Source organism: Castor canadensis, chromosome 12, assembly GCF_047511655.1.
Source record: "Castor canadensis chromosome 12, mCasCan1.hap1v2, whole genome shotgun sequence".
Taxonomy (NCBI): Eukaryota; Metazoa; Chordata; class Mammalia; order Rodentia; family Castoridae; genus Castor; species Castor canadensis.
The window spans coordinates 85,450,704-85,472,538 of record NC_133397.1 but is presented as its reverse complement, the minus strand read 5'-3'; the positions used below and the strand labels follow the sequence as shown (position 1 = coordinate 85,472,538).

The window sequence follows — 21,835 nt, the reverse complement described above, 5'->3', positions numbered from 1 at the left end:
AGGCATTCACAACTAACCTCAGGAAAGGTGAGGATATCCCTCAGCAAGAAGCTATTCTGTGTTCCATTGCCCTGCTCCATCTGGCTGCAGGAGGGCATCTACCACTACAGACCGTACCAGGCATGCTCTGTAGGGTTCCCTTCTTTTCTTTCTCTGGAGAAGCCAAAATAAAATGAGAATTACATTAAAAAACTCAGAATTAACAAAAAGAGACAGGTTGAGCATTCCTACTCCAAAATCTGAAACTTTGAATGCTGACATGAATCCTCTAGCAAAAAATCCCACAGCATGATGTTCTGTTTCATGCACAAAATTATTTACAAATAGCATATAAAATTACCTTCAGGCTATGTGTATAATGGGCATATGAAAAACATCGAGGAATTTTATATCTAGATGTGGGTCCCATTCCTAAACTACCTTAGTGTGTATAAATACAGTGTGTATTTGGACAAATAATCCCAAATCCAAAATACTTCTAATCCCAAGAGTTTCAGATAAAGAAGACTTAACTGGTATATCTTTTTCTTGCTCTGGAGCCTTGGTTCTTTTGGTAGCATGAAAACAAACTAAACAAAAAGTCAAGTCAGAGACCAGACTACCTGTCAAGGCCTTTAGGGTGTTCCCTCTTGTCCCTGTGTTCCAGAATGAATCTTCTCTCTTCCTACAGCCCCAGGAGCAGGACTGGAAATCCTCCATCCCCTCTAAGTCACTGGACACCCTGTGCCAGTCTTCCCTGCAGTGTAATTTAGTCTCTTCTATTTGCCACCAGCAGGACATCCACAGTCCCTGCCACAGCTCTGGTTGGCTGATACCCTTACTATATGGTCAGTTCCTTGTGACTCTACCTTTTCTGGCCCCCCAAAGGCTTCCCATCTCCCTAAGCTATACCCCAGACTCCTCTAGGCTCAGCCAAGACCCTGATGTCTCAGACACAACCCTCTTTTCACTCCTCTTAGAGCTGTAACTATACCCAGAACCCCAAGCTCTGTGCTTGATATGGACCTCACTATTGAAAAACAAATCTTGACACATCAAAGGAAACTTTTGGAATTTCTTACATTAAAAACAGTTTTTTTCTCCCACAGGAAGACCTGACTGGCTCTGGCTCTAGACTTCAATTGATCAAGTTTGAAATAAGAAGCAAAGGGGTTGGGGTTGTTGTTCAGTGTGTTGCATAACTGGCATGTAGAGGCGCTAGATGGGATCCTTAGCACCCCATCCCACCCAAAAAAAGAAGTCAAGCAATCTCCTTATTTCTAGGCTGGTATCTGGTGTCCCCATGAAGCAATGGATGCCATAGATTCAGAGAGGGGAAGGCCATACAAAAGGAAAATACATCACCTTGATCCTTTAAAATATATTCCCCATTTCACTTATAGTCTCAAACTGAAAATACCCTGGCTCACATTCTACACTTCTCAATATTTCACCTCTTTTCTATTAATAATCCTAATGTCATGTAAATTGACTTTTTATTAGGAGTTGGTTGGCATGTACTCCCTATAAAATCTTGAGTTTTAACCCTTTTTTGAATAAAATCCTTAGAGACTCAACTCAAAACTATGGACCTCTTTGTGGGGGAGGTATCTATCTATACAACATTTCCTATTGTTTCAGGGCATTCACTGTTCCCCACCCCCCAGACTAATCTGTGGGCTGGAGTTAAAATCAATGATATACATGATTTGCCCTAAGTTAGCAAAGCTGCCTGCAAGAAAGGTTGCCGTGTCACCTCTGTGTCTGAACATTTCTGGCAAAGTGTAACAGAAGCAGGCTGAGGATGGACTCACCAAGCCAGGCTGCCAAAATGAACAGGACACATGCACATCCCTTTGAAACAGGACTTCTCTGCTGCTAAAGCCATCTTCCCAAAGTTACTGCTTCCACCATTAAACATGTGTACCCTGCTTGCCATTTCCACATAAATTATGCTCATTCTTTGGGACCATAAGTGCTTATATTTCCCCCAAAGTATTAAGTGTCACCCAAAAACAAAAAAAAAAAGTGCTTTAATACTCAAAGCTTCCAAACTATTATTCCCCAGTCAGGTTTCATGGAATCTTAGTTTATGCATAAATGTATAACTATAAATATATAAATGTTTAACTATAAATATATAACTGTATAACTATAAATATATAAACACATGCACACATATATATGTTTAACACTTCTGAGTTTAGTTCTCACAAATGGGGTTCTGATGAGGCACACTGCTATCCCCTTATTTTTTTTTTTTTCCAAGTGAACTTGGAACTGCACTGATACCTAAGTGCCAAGGGCCAGTTAGGGCAGCACTCTGGGCATCCTGAGGGCCACCGGAGTGCTGCCACGCATACCTATGGCTTCCGTTTCCCACTTTTTTCTCAGCCCCATCATGTTTTGCTCATACACCGAGAGGAGTACGTCAAGATAAAAACAGCCAGGTCCGTTTTAAGTGAGCCTGTAAATAAAAGATGTTTTGTTTGTCGCGGGTTTTCTGCTTTCAGGCTGAACCAGCGTCCTCTAACAAGTGGCAGTTGGATAAATGGCTAAACAAAGTTAATCCCCACAAGCCTCCTATTCTGATCCAAAACGAAAGTCACGGGCCAGAGAGCAATCAATACTACACCCCGGTGAAAGATGAAGGGCAAGACTGTGGGAAACTTACTGATATTTGCCAAACCAGCCTGAGAGAGAAGGAAATCAAGAGTGCCTGCAAGGAGGAGCAGAGGCCCAGGACTGCGAACAAGGCCCCGGGAAGCAAAGGAGTGAAGCAGAAGTCCCCGTCCGCGGCCGTGGCCGTGGCGGTGACCGCAGCTGCCCCGCCGCCCGCGGTGCCCGGTGCGCCCGCAGAGAGCGCGCCCGCGCCGGCCCGGAGGTCGGCGGGCAAGAAGCCCACCAGGCGCACCGAGCGGACCTCTGCCGGGGACGGCGCCAACTGCCACCGGCCGGAGGAGCCCACGGCCGCAGACGCGCTGGGGGCGAGCGCGGTGGGACCCCCAGAGCCCCCCAAAACCAGGCCCTGCGGAAACAGCAGAACGAGTCACCGCAAGGAGCTGCGCTCCTCCGTGACTTGCGAGAAGCGGCGCACGCGGGGGCTGAGCAGGATCGTCCCCAAATCCAAGGAGTTCATTGACACAGAGTCCTCTTCTTCATCCTCCTCCTCGGACTCGGACCTGGAGTCTGAGCAGGAGGAGTACCCTCTGACCAAAGCGCAGACCGTGGCCACCGCCGCTCCCGCTGCCTCCGGGAGTGACCAGAGACTGAAGGAGGCTGCCAACAGTGTCAGCAGCGGTGGAGGTCCCAGGGCCTCTGTAGGCTCCATCAACGCCAGGACCACCAGTGACATAGCCAAGGAGCTGGAAGAGCAGTTCTACACGCTGGTCCCCTTCGGCAGAAACGAACTTCTCTCCCCACTGAAGGACAGTGATGAGGTCAGGTCTCTCTGGGTCAAAATTGACTTGACCCTCTTGTCCAGGATCCCAGAACACCTGCCCCAAGAGCCAGGGGTCTTGAGTGCTCCTGCGGCCAAGGACCCTGAGAATGCACCACCCAGCCACACTTTAGATACACCTGCAGAAAAGGCTTTGCCAAAATCCAAGAGGAAACGCAAGGTAGGCCTATAACAGAGGGCCGGCAGGGGAGGGGCCTTCCTCTAGCTTGTGGGCACGGGGTAGAGCACAGGTAGGCAGCTGGTCTGGACTGTAGGTGGCAGCAGGAGTTTCATGTGTCCTTAATAATTATATAGTACTTTGTATATGTAGATACTGTTGGAAATGCTTGACACACATAATCTCAGTTAAATCCTGAGGACTGCTCAATGGGGCAAGAATCATTCTTGTTCCCATTTTATAATCATGGATAATTAAGCTCTGTCCCCAATGCATGTGGAAATAGCCATACAGGCAATATTTATGGAGTGTGCACAGAGGCAAGCTGCTTGTGTGAGAAAGCCCAATGTGTGGTGAACCCCATTCTCTCTGCTGGGGTGACACTAATGGTGGGCTCATTCATCCACCTAAGAAGCCAGTAGTTTAAAGCCGTGAGTTGGGTGGAGGATGATCAGGGAAGTGCTAACCTGTGGCATCAGAGCTGGGAGGTGTTGTTTCCCACAGTGTTGAGAGGAGCTGGGAACAGGGCTCTGAGGAGGAGGGACATTTGCATAAGCAGAGGGCCAGGATGAAGTTGGTACCATAAGAGATGAAGAGGCTAGACAGGCAAGGTGTGAGAGTGAGAAAGGCAGCTCAAGTACCAGGAAAGCTGAGCCACCTCTAGCCACTGATGGCTGAATGTGCAGTCAATTTTGACAGTTTCTGAGGAGGGAAATACCTTCATCATAACACAAAGCCAGTTTTGAGGATTTTTATTCTCTACCATTGCTGCATTCAAAAGCAAGTTGGATCACTGTGAAAAATGCAGTAGGTGACAAACCAAAGGTTGTAACACTCATAGGTGGTTCCAAATGTAGTACAAAGTTATTACCAACAGCAGTTAAGATGTCCTTCAGAGGGATGCTGTTCTAAGTACTTTATACATATTTAATCATTTAGCCCTTACAACTTTATGAAGCAAAATTATTGTCACGCCTATTTTACAGGTGAAGAAACTGAAGCTCAGAGAGCCTAAGGTATCTTGCCTGGGGTTGTACAGGTCAAAGGAGCAGAGCCAGAAATGAACCTGGATGGCTCTGTGGCCTCAGAGTCTTACGATAAGATGTCAGCCTGTGTCAGTTTGTGTCATTTCCCAAAGAATGTGTTTCTTCACATGGTAGCAGTAAATAACTTATCCCTATAATGCACAATTTTAAAACCTTGCAAGAAAAGAAGTATCTTCAAAAAGCAACTTGCCTTTTCTCTTGGTACATATGCAAAGACAAACCCCAGCATAGTTTTCATTCACCATTGTCCATTAACCTGCAGAGACCCCCATGGTGGATCTGAATTGCCCTGAAAGTGTTCACATAGTAGAAAGTGTGTGAATTTTGATGCCAGGCTGACCTAACCTCACGTCCCATCTTTACCACTCACCTCCTCCAGGGCCAGCTTCATAAGCCTTGTAGTCACACAGAGCCCTGTGGAGTATAATGCTGGAGCTGCCATATTGAAATTATTCATTTTATCTTTTTGAATCTGGGTTTTGTTAAATGACAGAACATGTATATTCCTCCTCCTACCAGTTTTTGCAGGATAGGTTCTGCCTGCTCTTCAGCCCCCCTGGTATCCTTGGCCCTGTTCAGCCTCTCCCTCTTCTCAGTATCAGTTCAGGACTTATCCTTCATCCCAAGAAAGGGCTCAAGTACAGGCACAGGAAAAGTCAAGTTTGGCTTTTGCTTATTCCTATTCAGTGTGACAATGAAGATGACTACAGGGAGATGAAGAAGACCCAGGGAGAGAAAGAGAGCTCTTTGAGACTCACCACCTCTACCACTAATACCTTGTCTGTGAACCACTGCAACATGAATATCAACAGGTAAGCATGTTCCCTGGAAGATGGACATTAGCCAGAGGAGTCTCTGGATCTGAAAGTCACATGCCATATTGTGGGGGAGAGTCAGAATTTTTGATGTCTGTTCTAGTCTCAGTTTCTGCACACTTGCTTCGCTTGGTTTAACTGAAGACTTACAATTATGGCTGGATGGGAGCCTCACACCATAGCTCTTGATAGCCATGTAAGGCCCTTCTGTGTAACCAAAACTAGGTAAGAACAGTTCTGTACTCCCCAAACATACTTCTTTCCCCCAAAAAACTTAATAACTGAACTTGCAGGCCTATATTTTAATGGTAGCTGTTAAACCCATAAGAACATTAAACTTATTACAAGGATGGAAATAGATACTTTGAGTGGAGTCTGCAAGTGATGCACCTACAGATCTTGAATGGAAGCTAAAATTGCAGAGTTAAAAAGGATCTGTTCTTCCAAGGTCAAGCAGCCACCCAGTCACTCCTCAAAAGAGGCTGTAAATGGCCCCAGCATGCACCAATCCCCCTCTGTGATAAACAGTTCTCCAGCAAGGCAAGGTCCCAGGTTTTCATTAAAGTGAGTAGCTTAGCATCAGTCACAGAAGCTTTTCCATTTAGAAACACCTTGGCATAGACCTGCTTTTCCTCAGCTGTGACACTCCTCACTCTCCCTGACTGTACACAGAAGGTTTTTAAGGGGAGATTAATGTTTCAGCCCAACACATAAAGACGTAAACTGAAAGGTTAGGAAAAGATGGAGTGCGGTACTAAAACTCAGAGAGGAAATTGGAGAGCAAGGGCACACGCACACAGGTCCACTGCAGCATCAGGATCACCTTGGGAAGGTGACCAGGATGCTGAAGGTCTGCACAGGGACAACTGTGTACAAAGATAGCCAGCCACAGTGCTCTGGGCTGAGAGGATCCTGGAAAAATGGAAATGGTTGGTCTATGGCACCAAAATATTTTTTAATGTGTGATACAGCTAAATATACCTTTGTTTGTTAATGCATTAAATAACCTTAGCCAATCTAGTGAAAACCATAATTGCCAAGTAGTGATGAATGTAAACAATATTTCAAGATGTCTGTCTGCAACAAGTGTGATATGACATGAAAATACCTGTGATTTCTACTAAAGACACAATCACAGGTATTGATTGCTATTATGACTCCAACTTAACCATTCCTCTGGTTTGTTGCCCTCACATGTAATTTAAGGAAACATTCTATTGCAGTGAGAAACAGGTAAAAATGAAGATAATAACTTTTTGCCATCCATGTTCATGAACCTCAAGTTAAAAACTCTTGCTCTAGAGACCTTGCCTGGCAGAGCCTCTCAGCTCTGAAAGCTTTGCTTATGTTAAATAATAATGCACAATGTATATGAAAGTGCACAGAGTTCTTAGGGGGAAGGTAGAATGGGTACACCTGGAATTGTGATTACTACTATCAGGTTTTACCAGCATAATAAAACAATCCCAGGATTGTCACCCATCCCAAAGAGGAGCTCTTTAGTGATGAAGAACAATCATATGTCTGTGTCTATGTTAAGTGTTGTCATTTGTTTTCCATCCACAGTAAAAATCATGAAGTATATAAAATGATGGACACTTAGAAATAGGTCATATTCACTCACATATCAGAAAATAATTCCATTCTGGCTCTTCACATCCATCTTCAACACCAGCCTCTTCTCCATCACTCGATGAGCCACTTTTGATTCATCCAGAGCAGTTTTCTATAATGTATCTTCTTATTTCTTTCTAACCTGTCAGAAACTCAATGCTTTTGGAACCAGAAATTCTATCTCCACATGTATCTATTTGCATATATTAAGAACTTGGCTTTGCCATTTGTTCTACAAGCCTACATTTGTAATTTCTCCACTGTGACCACCAGCTAAGGAAATTGCTTTTGGAAGTGACTTTAATGGCTTGTTTGCAGTGATAACCAACACATGCAATTAAGAGATCATAACCCCAGGAATAATGACTAAATCTTTGTTAAATGGCATTACCTTTTTTTGTAAAATGTATCAGGTGACCTGTACAAGTATCTTAAATTAGCAGTGAATGGATTTATTTCAAACTAATATGTCTGCCCTAAACAACACTGTTTTTTCTCCAAAGTGAAATAACAGAGCCCTAACAATATAGTATACATTATAAAGACTTAAATAGAAATATGTCCCTCTTCTTTGATGGTTGATTTTGGAGAACATTATATTCAGTAATAGACCACCATTTTGAAAGTACTGTAAGGAGCTAGGAATCAGAAATTGCAATTTCTCTTTTTTGTTGTTTTGTTTTATTGTTTTGTTTGAGATAGGAACTTGCTATGTAGTCCACACTGGCTTTGAACTTGTGATCCTCCTGCCATTGCCTCCCCAGTACTGAGATTATAGACAACAGGCAAGTGCCTCCATGCCCAGCAGAAGTTGTGATTCCTAATAACAGGTTCTGTATTCTGTGTTTATTCTGATCAATGCCTGGTCAATTCAGAAACTCAATTCAATGTTGGCTCCCTGCTTTGCAGCTTATTCTGTGATTCTCTTGTTTTCTGTATAGTAATTATTACAGCTTAGATTTGGCAAAAGCCCTTTAGAAATGGAGAATTCACTTATCATTGTTGATTAGCTCCTACAACTTGCTGCTCATGCTTGTTAGGAGAAAAAGTTATTTGTTGTGCATTTTGAGATCCTTGGATGAAAAACTTAGCACACAAAAGTATTATTATTCCTGGTAATATATTTTGACACTAGCTCCAAAATTACTATACATCCTGATGGAAAAGTAAAGAAAAGAAACCAATGAGTGAGATTTGCTTATTGTTTGTTGTGGTTCTAATGCCTTAACATTGCTCCTGGTATAATAAATTCCCAATAGACACTTTTCTACCAGCAGGTCTTAAATGGGAGGTTTGGATCATATATAAAACATTTACCTTTCCCTGTGCCAACTGTGTGACATTTCATTACTATAATTTCTTTTTTTCAGCTTGGCAATACCAATAAATAAAAATGAAAAAATGCTCCGGTCACCCATCTCTCCCCTCTCTGATGCATCCAAACACAAATATTCCAGCGAGGACTTGACTTCTTCCAGCCGACCTCATGGCAATGGTGTGTTCACTTCTGTCTCTTCCAACAAAAAACCTAAGGCTGACAGCCAGCTGCAGTCGCATGCCGGAGACCTCACGGTTGGTTGATGTGCCCTCTTTAGCCCAGTAAAACCAAAGTGAGATTATGCACCCTCTCCCTCTCCCCACACACATTTTGTCTTTAACCTGGCACAGTCTACACTCCTGAGGGAGGTCCTGCAGAGAATCCCTGAAGGCATCTTTAGAGGACACCTGGCAGCAGAGAGGATACCACCCTTCCCCACGAGTGGAGGAAAGAGAAACCCACCCACAGGGGAATTCCAAGTCTCTTCTGTTTATGAAGCCTCCTGGCAGGATTTCAGACCCCAAAGTAACACCACCCCCGGGCAAACCAAATTGGGAATTTTGAACCAACCAGCCTCTATATTGGGAAAAATGCCTTTAACCCATAACATTTAAATTTGGGGGTGAAGTTCATGCCAAAATCTGCAGGACTCCCATTCTACCCTATTGGTTAGGGGAGTAGCCACAGTGGGTGGCTCCAACTTCACCCCTTTTCCAGGGATCCTCATGGGTAGCCCTTGCACTCCCCTGGGGAGGAGCAGAGGTTCACAACTAGACTTGAGTTACACCATTTGGGCTCCTAACTTAGCTGCAGGATGATCTTGGCAAGTTGCTTGATCTCTCTGAGCCTGTTTCCTTGCCTGCAAAAATGGAAGTAGTCTGACTAATAGAGACAACACTCTGTAAAGACCCCAGCCCCTCTAGATACAGATGCAGCTAATACTCCATATGAGTTCCTCAACACTGCCTTGCTCACCTCTAACAGGTGGTGGCCTGGACGATTCATCCTCTCTGTGGCATTTTTTAATTCCAGACTCTGAGTTCTCCCACATCACTGTGCCTATCAAAAGCAGCAGTGCTTTGTGAGGCTGAAGAAGGAGGAGACTTGAGGATAGGATTGTGCAGAGGAAGTTCTGAGAGGGAGGTAGCACTTAACACTTTATCCTAAGAATTGAACGTGCAAGAAAGTTGGCAGAAGGTCCTACAGGAGTCTAAATCTTAGCACATCCTCAGAACTTAGCTTACTGCATCCTTATTTGGGATCTGTCTTTAACGCTAGGCTGCAAGAATCCAGAAAGACAGTACTAGAAAATCATGGAACAGAAAGCTACCCAATTCAAGTTAAAACTAAACAAAACAAATTTTTCCTTTGCTTTTAGATCCTTATATCATAGGCAACTATGTTATACAGAGAATAATAAATCATTTACAAGTTTTATATAGTCATTCATTCACCAAATAGATGCCTACTGAGCAGGTTCTTTTCATTGGCCAGGCACTGTGCTAAGCCCCAGAGATAAACAATGATCCAGCAGATTCCATCTCACATAAAGCTCATAGTCTAGCTGGGAAGAGAGCCTTAGATAGGGGATCACATGCATCCAAAATTGCATCATAATTACTGCCAGAAAGGAAGCTTACAGAGAACAAGGAGTTCTTAAAGAGGCTTGATCTGGTACTGGGATCAGCAAACACTTTCTGTAAAGCAGGATTTCTCAATACTGTTGGCATTCTGAACTGGGTAATGCCTCAAGGTGAGGTCTGTCCTGCACACTGTAAGATATCTAGCAGCATCCCTGGCCTCCACCCACTTCTTGTGGTGACACCCAAATTTGTCTGCAAATATTGCCAACCCCACACCCCCCAGTTGAGCATGGCTTCTATAGAGGGTCACATAATAAACAATTGAAGTCTTTGTAGACCACACAATCTCTCTCATAACTACTCAACTCTGCCATTAGAGCAGGAATGTAGTCAGTCTTCTACTATATGTAAACAAACAGGCATGACTGGTTTCCAATAAAATTTTATTTATATAAGGGGCCAGGTTTGACACACAAGCCATGCGTTGCTGACCCATGATATAAGATCTATAAAAGGCAAATAACAGTGAAGTAAGAGATAAAGAAATTACAGGCAAAGGAAGCAGCATGTGCAAAGGTCCTGAAGAAGAAGTGAAAACTGGCCTCTGGGTCTTAGGGACAGAGAGCACAGGAGAGCATGGTGGGAAGGCAGGCAAGGGCCAGCCTTTCGGGCTGTACAGGCCACTTTGCTGGTATTTCTCCTTTTCCAAAACTAAGTGGACAGCACCGAAGGATTTTTTTAAGAACAGTTTTAGAAATACAACAATCTAATTTTCCTGGTCATATGTACCAATAGAATCTAAACTTTAAAATGTTATACATGAAAAAATAAAGAATAAAGTTCTTAAAAAGAGAAAAAACTGTTATGAATAAAATTGGTCCATATTTAAAGAAGCATTTGTACATATTCCGTCACTTCAGAGGAAATAATTTGCATTTCGCAACCAAAGACAATTGCTTTATGATCCATGTGATAACAGACAATAGTTGCTATATCAGTATTTGTGTCCCCTGGGGTTATGATTTTTTTGCACAGATTAACATGTTATTCTTTTAAACATATTTTAAATAATTCCTAGTGATTCCCTTTGGCTTCGTCTATTCTTCATAGACAACTTAAGAGAACCAGTCCACTTGTGAGGGACAGTTACAGCAAGGCCACTCTAAACCCTTGCTTACTGGGCCAGCACATCAGCATCACATCATCTGGGAACTTGATAGAAGTGCATACTTTCATAGCCAGGCATGGTGGTGTATGCTTGAAATACCCACACTCAAGAGGCTGAGGCAGAAGGATCAAGAGTTCAAGTCCAGCTGGAGCTACATAGCAAGACCCTGACTCAAAAAAAGAAGGTGTGGGAGGAGAAATGCAGATTCTCAGACCCCACCCCAAACCTGCTAAACCAGAAATTGTCAGGATGAGCCCAGGAATCTGTGTTATAACAGGCTTCCAGATGATTCTGATCTGTGCTTATCTTAGCCAACCATTGATCTACAGACTAGGAAAAATATATACCTGAGCCCAATCCTTGGGCCTCCACCCAAAATAGCTATTTGAACCTGAACAAGTTGCTTAACCTACCAAGTCTCATTTTCCCATTCTGTGAAAGTAAGCACAATAAGGCTTCCCTTTTGATACTGTTATAAGAAAGACGTTTGACAACAAATGCTACATCCCTCAGTTTAAAATCTAGAATGCATATGCAGGTTGAGCATCCCTAATCCCAAGTGCCCCCAAATCCAAAATTTGCTGAACACCAACATGATACACCAGTGGAAAATTCCACACACCTAACCTCATGTGATAGAACATAGCCAAAAAGCACAAAATTATTAAAAAATAGCAGGAGGTTAAAAGGTCTTTTCAAGGGGTGGGTACCAGTGAGGGGTGGGTGGGCATAAGGAAAGGGTGAATGTAGTGGACGTATTTTTTATTCATGTATAAAAATAGAAGTATGAAAACTGTTGAAGGCAGTTCTAAGAAGGCAGCGGGGGGGCGGGGGCTAGGGAGAATGATGGAAGAGGTAAATCCAACTAAGATATTTGAAACACTTATGTAAATATCACAGTATATCCTCATGTACAACTATTATATGCTAATAAAGAAATTTTAAAAAGAATAACAGGAAAAATGAAAACAAACAAAAATTATATAAAATTACCATCACCAGGCACTGGTGGTTCACACCTGTAATTCTAGCTAGTTGGGAGGCTGAGATCAGGAGGATTGAGGTTTGAGGCCAGACAAGCAAAAAAAAAAAAATTGTGAGACCCCCCCCCATCTCAACAGGAAAAAGCTGGGCAAGGTAGCATGCATGTGTCATCCCAGCTACAACAGGAAGCATGAAAGGAGAATCATGATCCAAGATAGCCTGGGCAAAAAGTAAGACCCTATCTCCAAAATAACCACAGTAAAGGGGTGGGGTGTGACTCAAGCAGTAGAGCACCTACTAGCAAGCATGAAGCCCCGAGTTCAAACCCCAGAACTGAAAAAAAAGTATACAAATGAATTTAATATTTAGACTTCAGTCCCATCCCCAAAATATCCTCTATTATGTATATGCAAATTTTCCAAAATCTGAAAAAAAAATCCCAAACCCAAACACTCTGTTTCTAGCACTTTGGACAAGGGATAATTCACCTGTATTAGTTTTCCTTTATTGAGACAAAACCACTTTCAATTCTAACACAGAACATGACATTCTATTGAACAAAAGACGTTCTGTTTAATGGGTTGCTCTTTTAGCTAGTGGCCAGTGTCTCAAAGATTCCTGTGTTATTTGTCGTTTAGAAAGCAGCTCACAACAGTTCCGAAAACAGTCTCCTCCACAACAAGTCGCGGCCACAAACAGAGCCATGGTCTCCAGGCTCCAACGGCCACAAAGACTGCAAGAGGCAGAAACTGGTCTTCGATGACATGTAAGTTTGGACGTTCCTAATATGGTGAGAAGTGGGAGAAAATGGATGCTGTGCTGGTAGAAAGGTCTGTGCATCTAGTTTACAGAGCAGCCATTTTCTCTTGCATGACTTGGTCACTTAAATGTCCCTCTCAAAAAGAGCCCTATCTTTGCATGTACCCCTGAATCTGTGTGAATTTGAATAGATGGAATAGGCAGAACTGCTGGGCTTGGCACATCAGAAAGTTCAGGCAAATGGCACAATTGAGACTTACATTTCTATGCACCTGTATTTCAGGCTGTTGGTGGTGTTTTGCTTCTAGAAAAAGTAGTTCTGTTTTTGTAACTTATAATAACCAAAGAATGATTGTGATTTACCCCTAAAGGCTGATTTCCTCCAAATGCTATATCTTTATAGCAATGTTCTAACTCATACAGGAAAAGGTGTCCTGTCCTCCTTCACCCAGGTTTAGCACAGAAGCTGGGGTACAGCTTCCATTCCCAGCAGAATTTAAAACGATGCCCTCCACCCTCAGCTCCACCGCCCCAGGGTCTGGAAGTGGTCTTCAAATGTTACTTGGACTTTGATAAGCTGGTTAGGGCTTAATTTGTGGGTCAAGAACCAAATGCACATTTGTTTCACTTAATGAACACATTGGAGGATAACTGGACCATTGCAACTTTGCACTGACCCCACACACGCTGGTCTCTGGACCTCACTGCCTCCCCTCCATTCCACTTCTCCCCTGTTCTTGCTACACAGCATGACAGGTGGTCAGTGATCTCCAGAGAGGACATGGGATGGGAGTACATGCTGGTGGTCAACTGCATTTTAATTAGGATTCTATAGTGTAAAATAGAACCTTAGCCATTTGTGAAAATAGGGGGTTATGGTTGGTAAGGAAATTTGCATTTGGAAGTCATAAGTAACAACAAGATCAAACAAGGGAGCTCTAGACATCAATGTGTTCAGAACACCAAATACTTCCAGTGAGTCCCAGGAACATGAAACCCATGGAAAAATAAATGTAAGAAATTTTCTAATGCATGGATCAGAAAGCTAAGTCAGAAACACCAACAACTGAAGGATTATACTCTCCTATATAGTTTCTTGAACTTTTTACAGGAGGAAAATTTCTCAATCTGCTAGGGCCATAGCTAATACAATTTTGTCACTATTTCTATCAATGAAGAAGCTCTCATCATTTGTTCTGCCCATTAGCAGTATGTGTGATTTTACACAGTCATTATATGGAAAGAGAGATATGACATTCCCATTACCACATGTCCCAATTAATTTCAAATTCATAGCAGTAAAAGCTACAACTCAAACAGCCACTCAACCATTGAACTTAGAAAGTTGTGGGAAGATTCTTAAAGTATGAAGAACAAAACAAAATGGCATCATCTCTTCTTTTAAACTGTAAAAAATAGTGCCCATCAAGAGACCAAAGTCACGTAAAAATTGTGTAAAATGTCTCCCAGGTTTAGTTGACATGAATTTCTACTAAGGGGTGACAGCTAAGATATAATTAATTCTTAGTTCTTCAGTGGAAGGGGAGGCACATGAGTGAAATCACTCGATTTCAGCCACTTCATCCCCTTGTTCTCCTTCCTCTTTTCCCTCCTTCCCTCCTTCACTTCCTCCTCATCTTCTTCCTTCTCCCTTTTCCCCATCTCTTCCTCCCCTTTCCTTTTTTTCCCCTCTTTTCCCACTTTCTTTCCTCCTCTTTTTACTCCTCCTTTACTCTGACCCAACTTCCCCACCAGCAGCCTCATTAACAAAGGAAGTGCTCAGCTCCTGCCACTTTCCTTGGCTTGTCTTCACTGAGGGTATTAACAAGCACTAAAATAACCAAAGAGAGACCACCAGTGGAAGAAATGACTAGGTAATTAGCACCAGAGGAATTTAGAATTGATGGAAATCCAGTTATAGTGATCCAAAAAGTAACAGATGCCGTATCATTTGAGTTTTAATGCTGCATTATGTAGCTTAAAAAAAAGTAAATACATCTTTTTATATTATAAATACTCATTAATGATTGGATAAATATGTGATTCAGACAACAGCTAAATCCAGTGGGCTGTCAATAACAACTATTGAGTGAACACAGGTGAGTTATAAATAACCTTCCCAGGAAGAGGGCCTTGATTTTCTTTTTTTCTTTCTTCTTTCATAAACATACATGTAGGTAAATTATTCGTAGGCTTCCAAGCCCCTTTTCCTATGCTACTTACCAATTAAACAGGCACTAGTTCATGCCTTTGGAATGCAGATGAACTAAATGGAATCACACTTACTTTAAAGATGGGTTGGAGGTCAACTTGTTCTTGGGGGGCTGCAAGGTCAGATTGATGGCCCTATGACTGCTCCTCCTCCCCTGACATTCAGCAAAGGCATGACATTCACTACTCAACAGCCACAATATTAATTGGGCACTGATGTATTTACCAAACTTTTGTATAAAAAAAATTCTGTAAGAATTTATGTCAATGAGTGACAGCACTTGATTCAACTCAAAGCCTAGAAACTGATCTTAGTGCAAAGCCATGAACTATAAATTACTTGGTGTCATAATTAGTGACAGGGGAGCTCTTGACCTGAGAAAATTGACAAAAGTCCTGAATTCAGTGGTGAATGCTTGACTGGAAAACCCCAGCGTATGGTTCCTTCCAGCCATACTGCTGTGTTGAAAACCAGCAAATGTGGGTGCCAGCACTGCCTGCTGCTCGCTGAAAGATGTGCTGTCTCTTGCCCATATTTTACATGGAAGAATCAGTCAAGACTAGCACAGTCAGCCAGCTCACCAAATGCCCCATCTGTCCCCATGGCACCAGTAACAGGAGCTCAACTACCCAAACCTCCACACATTACAGAAAGACTCCCTTGGTCCCCAGCACTAAAGGCCATGGACATGTGAAATGTGGCTGGGAGAAAGGAACAGGGACTTGACATTTGTAATGTAATCATGCACAGTAGTCTCATAGTTAAAAGGATCTTAATTTTATAGAGGGGAAGATTCACATATGTAAAAGGTCGGATCTCTCCCAGCGTGACTTAATCAAAGGAAACCAACTGAAATTCTTGAGTACGTGATATTATAGTCAAATAGGGCACTTCCCAGGGCCTTACCATGGCATTGCCGTCCTGAGGGAGACCCTTCCCAAGTCACCTCAAAACTAGACCACTCTGTCCTGTCTTGCAAGCACCCTGTATGTTCACAGGGAATTGTTTCCATAAATCTTCTGTCTCCAAGCCAGGTCCTTATTTTATTCTAACCAGAACAAGAGAAAAGAGAGACAAAAACTGAGTTAGCCTTGGAGGGAACAAGGGCAGATCTTCCTGATTGAAATCTGAGCTCTCTGACAACTTTCAGAATTTGATAAAATTTCTTTATTTTAAATGTCAAACCCAAAAAAATAAAATAATGAGACTGATAATTTTCCATTTCAACAGAAAGTTGATTTTGACTAAGTAACAAAAAAAAAAAAATCTGCCTGGCTTAGCTCGTGTATTCCTGGAAAATGCACACTGCAGGAGCACCTGACCTGTAAGAAACACAAGGAATGAGGCTGATGCTTCTGAAAAGCCAAGTTCCAGTGACTCTGGGGCCCCAGTCAACATCAAGGTTATGGGAACAAAGGCTGTATTTGAATCCTTGCTGCCTGAACACAGTCTGGAAGTTCCTGGACTGCCAACAGCAGCACCTCTAGGTTTTTGACTCCAAAATGTCCCCACCGAATAGTGATAACTGAGGGCTGAGGATACAACTCTGGAGGCCCAGAGTTTGATCCCCAGCACCACAAAAATAGCATCATGATACACTTACTCAGTGTATTGAAAAAAATACTCATTTTGGGGAAAGCACCCCAAAGCTGGGGGCACAGTAACACCTCCAGAGTACATCAAATGACAAGATGACATATTGAATCAGGTGTCAGATGATAAATTCATATGGTTTTGCATTGCCTCTTTGTCTGATTTGGATTTCGGTTTCTCTAAGAAAATGGTTTGGTTTCTGCCATGCAGAGGAACCTGTTTGTTCAAACACACCGAGTGATCATCCCTGCCAGTTTGCACAAAACAGGCTGGCTCTCGGAGAGGCGGTCTTTTACAGAGGTAGGAATTACAGAAAGTAGTGTGCCAGCCTCTCAGTGGGAGACCATTGAATTCTCTCACAGTCGCAAAGGAGAACAAAAAGCAAGGTTGCTTTAATACACTAGTGCCAGAAAAAATATAGGGTCACTTGCACCCTGTGGCGGCTCAGAACCAGGTCCATGTGTTTGTAGGTGGCGGTGATGGGAGTGTAAGGAAAAGAAAAGAAAATGTCCTATTTGGATCAAGTCCTCAGATCCCTTTTGTTGCACAGAGCTCTTGTGACAAAAATACAGGTGACCACATCCTGGCTTTTAGATCACTCAAGCAGGGTTTCAGAAGAGCACAGGACACACAGTTACATTTAGATGCTTAATTGAACTTTTATTAGGTCTGCTCGGGCATCATCATAAAATACCATCACTGTGAAGAATTTTATTCCATAAGTGAAACACAAAAACTCTAGGTTTTGAATGCTTAAAAAATAGATTAGACGAAAAAATCTGTTTGAACACTGAGATAGATTTTATTTGAACACCTTTGTTGTATTATATTCTGTAGCTGCCACAATGGTGGCAGCAGTTTTACTTTCCCTACCCACTTTATATTGCTGTAAGAAGTGACGCCTCTAAGACGGCGTGCATCCACAGCCCTCCTGGACAAGCTGGGTGATGCCCCATTGGTCCCAATGGCGTTATAATGGTTGATGTAGGAGAGTGCCACTAAAAATCACCTGAAAGGAGAAAATGGGCCAATCTTCAGGCAATCTTCAGTGCTCACTACAGTGAGCCCTCCATTATATGCAAAATGAGAATTCTAACAAATGTGTTCATAAATGGCCCCCATATGGTACCTGGTTTTCTTTCAGCATAGTGGGTTACTATTGTGGCTGCGAGGATATAGCCAAAAATTAGATGTGTTACTCACCTACATGCACTACTGTGAGTCTGTAACTCAGCCAACATAGTGGGTTTTAAAAATGCATTCAAGTGCTGCAGATAAAAACAGCATTGATTAAAGTACCCATATTAAGGACTATGAGCCACTACCATCTATAAGGGTAACGTAGAAGGCTGTGAAAACTAAGCTGCCATAGCTTATTGCCAAGAGAAGCTTTTTATGAGAATGAAATGCATTTGAAATGACAATCTGTTAGTGGCAAGGTCTACAAAACAGGGCACAAAGAAAATGACCAAACTTAGATACTAGAGTATGGAGCAGATAATGATGTGGAGAATTTCAAGTTGCCATGGAGACACTCTCTGCTCATTGGCTAGGATGCTGCACCCCCTCAGAAGACACCACTTTTCCTAAGCTCAGAACAAATTCAGTGTCACTAAATAAGACTCGTTCACCTTTGTCATGTGCCTAAAATTGCAGGGTGTGGACAACCAAAGAGGTCTACAGCATGATCCCTGCCGAAAATATGCCTATGACCAAGTTGCACATGTTCAATGATCACAGCCCAATACACTGAAAAGGAAATTAAATGCCCAGAAGTATGTAAACAAGAAGTACTGTGTGAAAGCTTTGAAAGACAGAGATGAGCATGGACAAAGCTACTGGGAAAGGCTCCTGGCAGTGGTAAAATTTAATGGATAGTAACATTTGGCTCATGATAGGACTCAGTGAGCATTCAGTAAATGAGCCAAGAGCAGAATATTTCAGGCAGGGAAAAAAACATGAGCTCATAAGACAGGGATGGCAGGCATATCATCAAGAGAGTGAGGAAACCAGCCTGGACTTTGGTTAAGGGCCTTGAGGAATAAGTGATATAGTTAAGAGGGTTGGGCAAGATTGCTGGAGACCTAAACTGAGATTTGATCTCAGAGGCCCTAAAGATGGATTGTAGGTCTGTGAACAAGATGATGACATAATGAACCATGTTTTGTAAACATTGGTCATGAGATAAAGCTCAAGATAAACTGCAAAGGAGTCAAACTAGAGGCCCAGGAACCAGAGAGATGATGAACGCCAACATGGGTAGTAGAAGTAGTCTCTGAGAGAAGAGAGGAATGTGTGCAAGGAAGCATTCTGTACCAGGGAGAAATGGATAATGACACTGAATCTCTTCTGAATAATAAGCTCTTGGACCCCACCTGAAGCTGAGGACTCAGATCTGGGCTTCAGCTAGAGATCTGGCCTTCCACATTGGGATATGAAGCTAAAAGACAAACAAAAAATAAAAACAGAGCACTTTAGGTCAGTGAAACTATTCTTTATGATACTATAAGCATGGACACAGGTTATACATTTGTCCAAACCTATAGAACATAAACTACCAAGCATGAACCCTAAACTGTGGACTGTGAGTGATAATGATGGTCAGTGTAGATTCATCATTTATCATTTGCAACATACCACTCTAGTATCTTGAGAGCAGGGGAGATTGTACATGTGTGAGGCAGAGAGTATATGGGAACTGTGTACTTTCTGCTCAGTTTGGCTGTGAACCTAAGACTGCTCTTAAAAAATAAAGTTTATTTTAAAACAGAAGCAAACAATTAGTAACAACAACAAAAATAATGTAAATTGCCAGAGTTGGAATCAAAGTCCAAACAGTCAGTATGTGGACAAAGAAGGGAAAAACACTCTATTGAGGTGACTAAACAGCCATTCAAATGCAGGAAATATGGTGTGTAGGAGATGAGCTAAAAGAGCAGAGCTGGTTGGAGCAGGGCCTTCCAGTGAAGGAAGCTTCCAGCCTCTCCCAGCACTGAGAGACCTACCAAGAGGGCTGGAAGGTTTCAGGCTGGAACAGGGGCAAGAATTGTAAAGGGGCCATGAGTCAAAGACAGGGAGTTGATACACAAGCTACATTGTCACTTCCTTGTTGAAGTTAAATATTCCCAGCATGTTATCACAGTATTGACAATGTTTTATAGAGAAATAAGAGACAGAAAACCAAGTTACGTCCTTTTCTTGACTCAGCTGCTTTTTTTATTTTTTGGTGGTACTGGAGTTTGAACTCAGAGCCTCGTGCTTACTAGGCAAGCATGCATATCACTGGAGCTATCACCCCCGGACTTTTTTGCTTTCATTGGTTTTTGGAATAGGGTCTCACATTTTTGACTAGGCCAGCCTGGACTACAATCCTCCTATTTATATTTCCCAAATAGTTAGGATGACAGGCAGGCATCACCACAGCTAGCTTGTTTGTTGAGATGGGGGTCTTACTAATTTCTTGCCCAGACTGGTCTCCAGCTGCAATTTCCTGATTTCCACTTCCTGAGTAGCTAGGACTACAGACATGAGCCACCATACCTGGTGTGCTTCATCAACTTCTGACTCCAAACTAATTATTTGCTATGATTCTGATTTGTTTGATTGATTAAATGCTATGTTTTTAATCAGTGTTCCTTATCACAGTATGCATTGATTTTCTAAGTATATTGACCTCTTGAATAAAGGGATGTCATGACTACCTAATAATACAGTGAGGTAAACGCCCATTAGAACCTGAAACAAGGCAGTTGAGAACAAGCACATGGCACTAAGTTAAACAGTCCATGACTAATATCACTGCTTGTACCATGTTTCCCCAAACAGGGAGTCCTGGATTATATTTTATATTCATGAATAGGTCAAGTTTATTGATTACATTTAAAGACCTATAATACATGAAAGTTTAGGCTGATGGCACCAAAAACGATATAAATTTTATTTTTAAAAAATCTATCTGATTAAGCACTTAAAGGTACAGTCTGATGAGTAGCTTGGTGTAAGTTGGGGGTCATTTTGCACACTCAGATGAGTCTCAGGATGAATTACCTTCATCTCCCAGAAGAATCAGCGCTGGCCAGGGTTATTGCTTTTACAATGCACAGGTCTGCAGTTAATGTTTACTACTAGCTAATCAGAACTCCAGAGGATATATTCATGATTGCATTGTTACATCATTTTACAGTTAACTTCATTGCAACTTGAACATAATCATACATTACATTTTTCATTGTGAGGTTTTAAAATAATTAATATATACAGCTACAACTCTAGATACCACTTATACATATAAATGACCCTTCTATTTGTACAGTTACATAAATACCCTCACTCATACATATCCAAGCACTTTTTATGAGATATACTTACAATCTTTACATTAAAGGGGAATTGTTTTGTATATATATCGTGTGAAATAAGATTTTTTCTGAATCTAAAAAGACTGTTTTAACAGTACAATAAAAAACCTGATTCACAAATTAAGTACTGAAGGACCATATTGAAGTCACTATAAAGGTAGAGTATCTATGTATATTGACTGGGCTTTGTATTGCTAATTTATGAGAAAAATAATCACAGTATTTTACATACAGGCAGTAATTTGGAAGTGCAAAAAAATACTTGATTCCATATTAAGCAGAGTTTTTAAATTGTGCTTTATATTTGAGCAAAAGAAAAGAGTATTTTCAAGAGATCTTTTACTTCAAGAATAATGATAGTTAATATTCTTTGTAGGCCTCGCAGTGCAGACTATTTTATGCAAGAAGCTAAACGGATGAAGCATAAAGCAGATGCAATGGTGAGACCCCTTTCTTTCCAGATACCGTTCATCCAAATTATGTTTGTACTGCAGCTTCGTCACTGGGGCAATAGAGTTGGGGTAATTACAAAATCTATTACAATGATGGCTGGGCCTGTTAAATGGAGAAATGTTTATAAAATCAAAGGCTCAGATGGCCCAATAAATTATGACTTCAACCAATAATGTCGAGAAAGTCCTGGATAAATGAGTATTTCAGTTTTGTCTAAGGTTTGAATAGTAACTACAGCCAATGTTGTCAGTGGGTGGTAGTATTTTTTCCTTTTAAAAATAACTCTAGATTTGCATTTTTCTCTCTTGTTAGCCTGGCCAACCCTTAGCTTGGTCC

At 41.9% G+C, this 21,835-nt stretch overlaps 1 protein-coding gene and 1 long non-coding RNA gene across 2 annotated transcripts in view; one reads left to right on the top strand and one right to left on the bottom strand.

Annotated features, from left to right (window-relative positions):
* The window catches only part of LOC141414877 (uncharacterized), a 115,327-nt gene that overhangs the window by 19,505 nt on the left and 73,987 nt on the right, over window positions 1-21,835 (bottom strand). The window lies entirely within an intron of this gene.
* Window positions 1-21,835, top strand: part of Aff3 (ALF transcription elongation factor 3) — a 494,906-nt gene that overhangs the window by 452,019 nt on the left and 21,052 nt on the right. Inside the window, exons 13-17 of the mRNA XM_074050356.1 lie at window positions 2,493-3,599; window positions 5,330-5,454; window positions 8,442-8,643; window positions 12,763-12,890; window positions 21,423-21,486. Coding sequence (XP_073906457.1) covers window positions 2,493-3,599; window positions 5,330-5,454; window positions 8,442-8,643; window positions 12,763-12,890; window positions 21,423-21,486 — 1,626 coding nt within the window. The remainder of the gene's footprint in view (window positions 1-2,492; window positions 3,600-5,329; window positions 5,455-8,441; window positions 8,644-12,762; window positions 12,891-21,422; window positions 21,487-21,835) is intronic.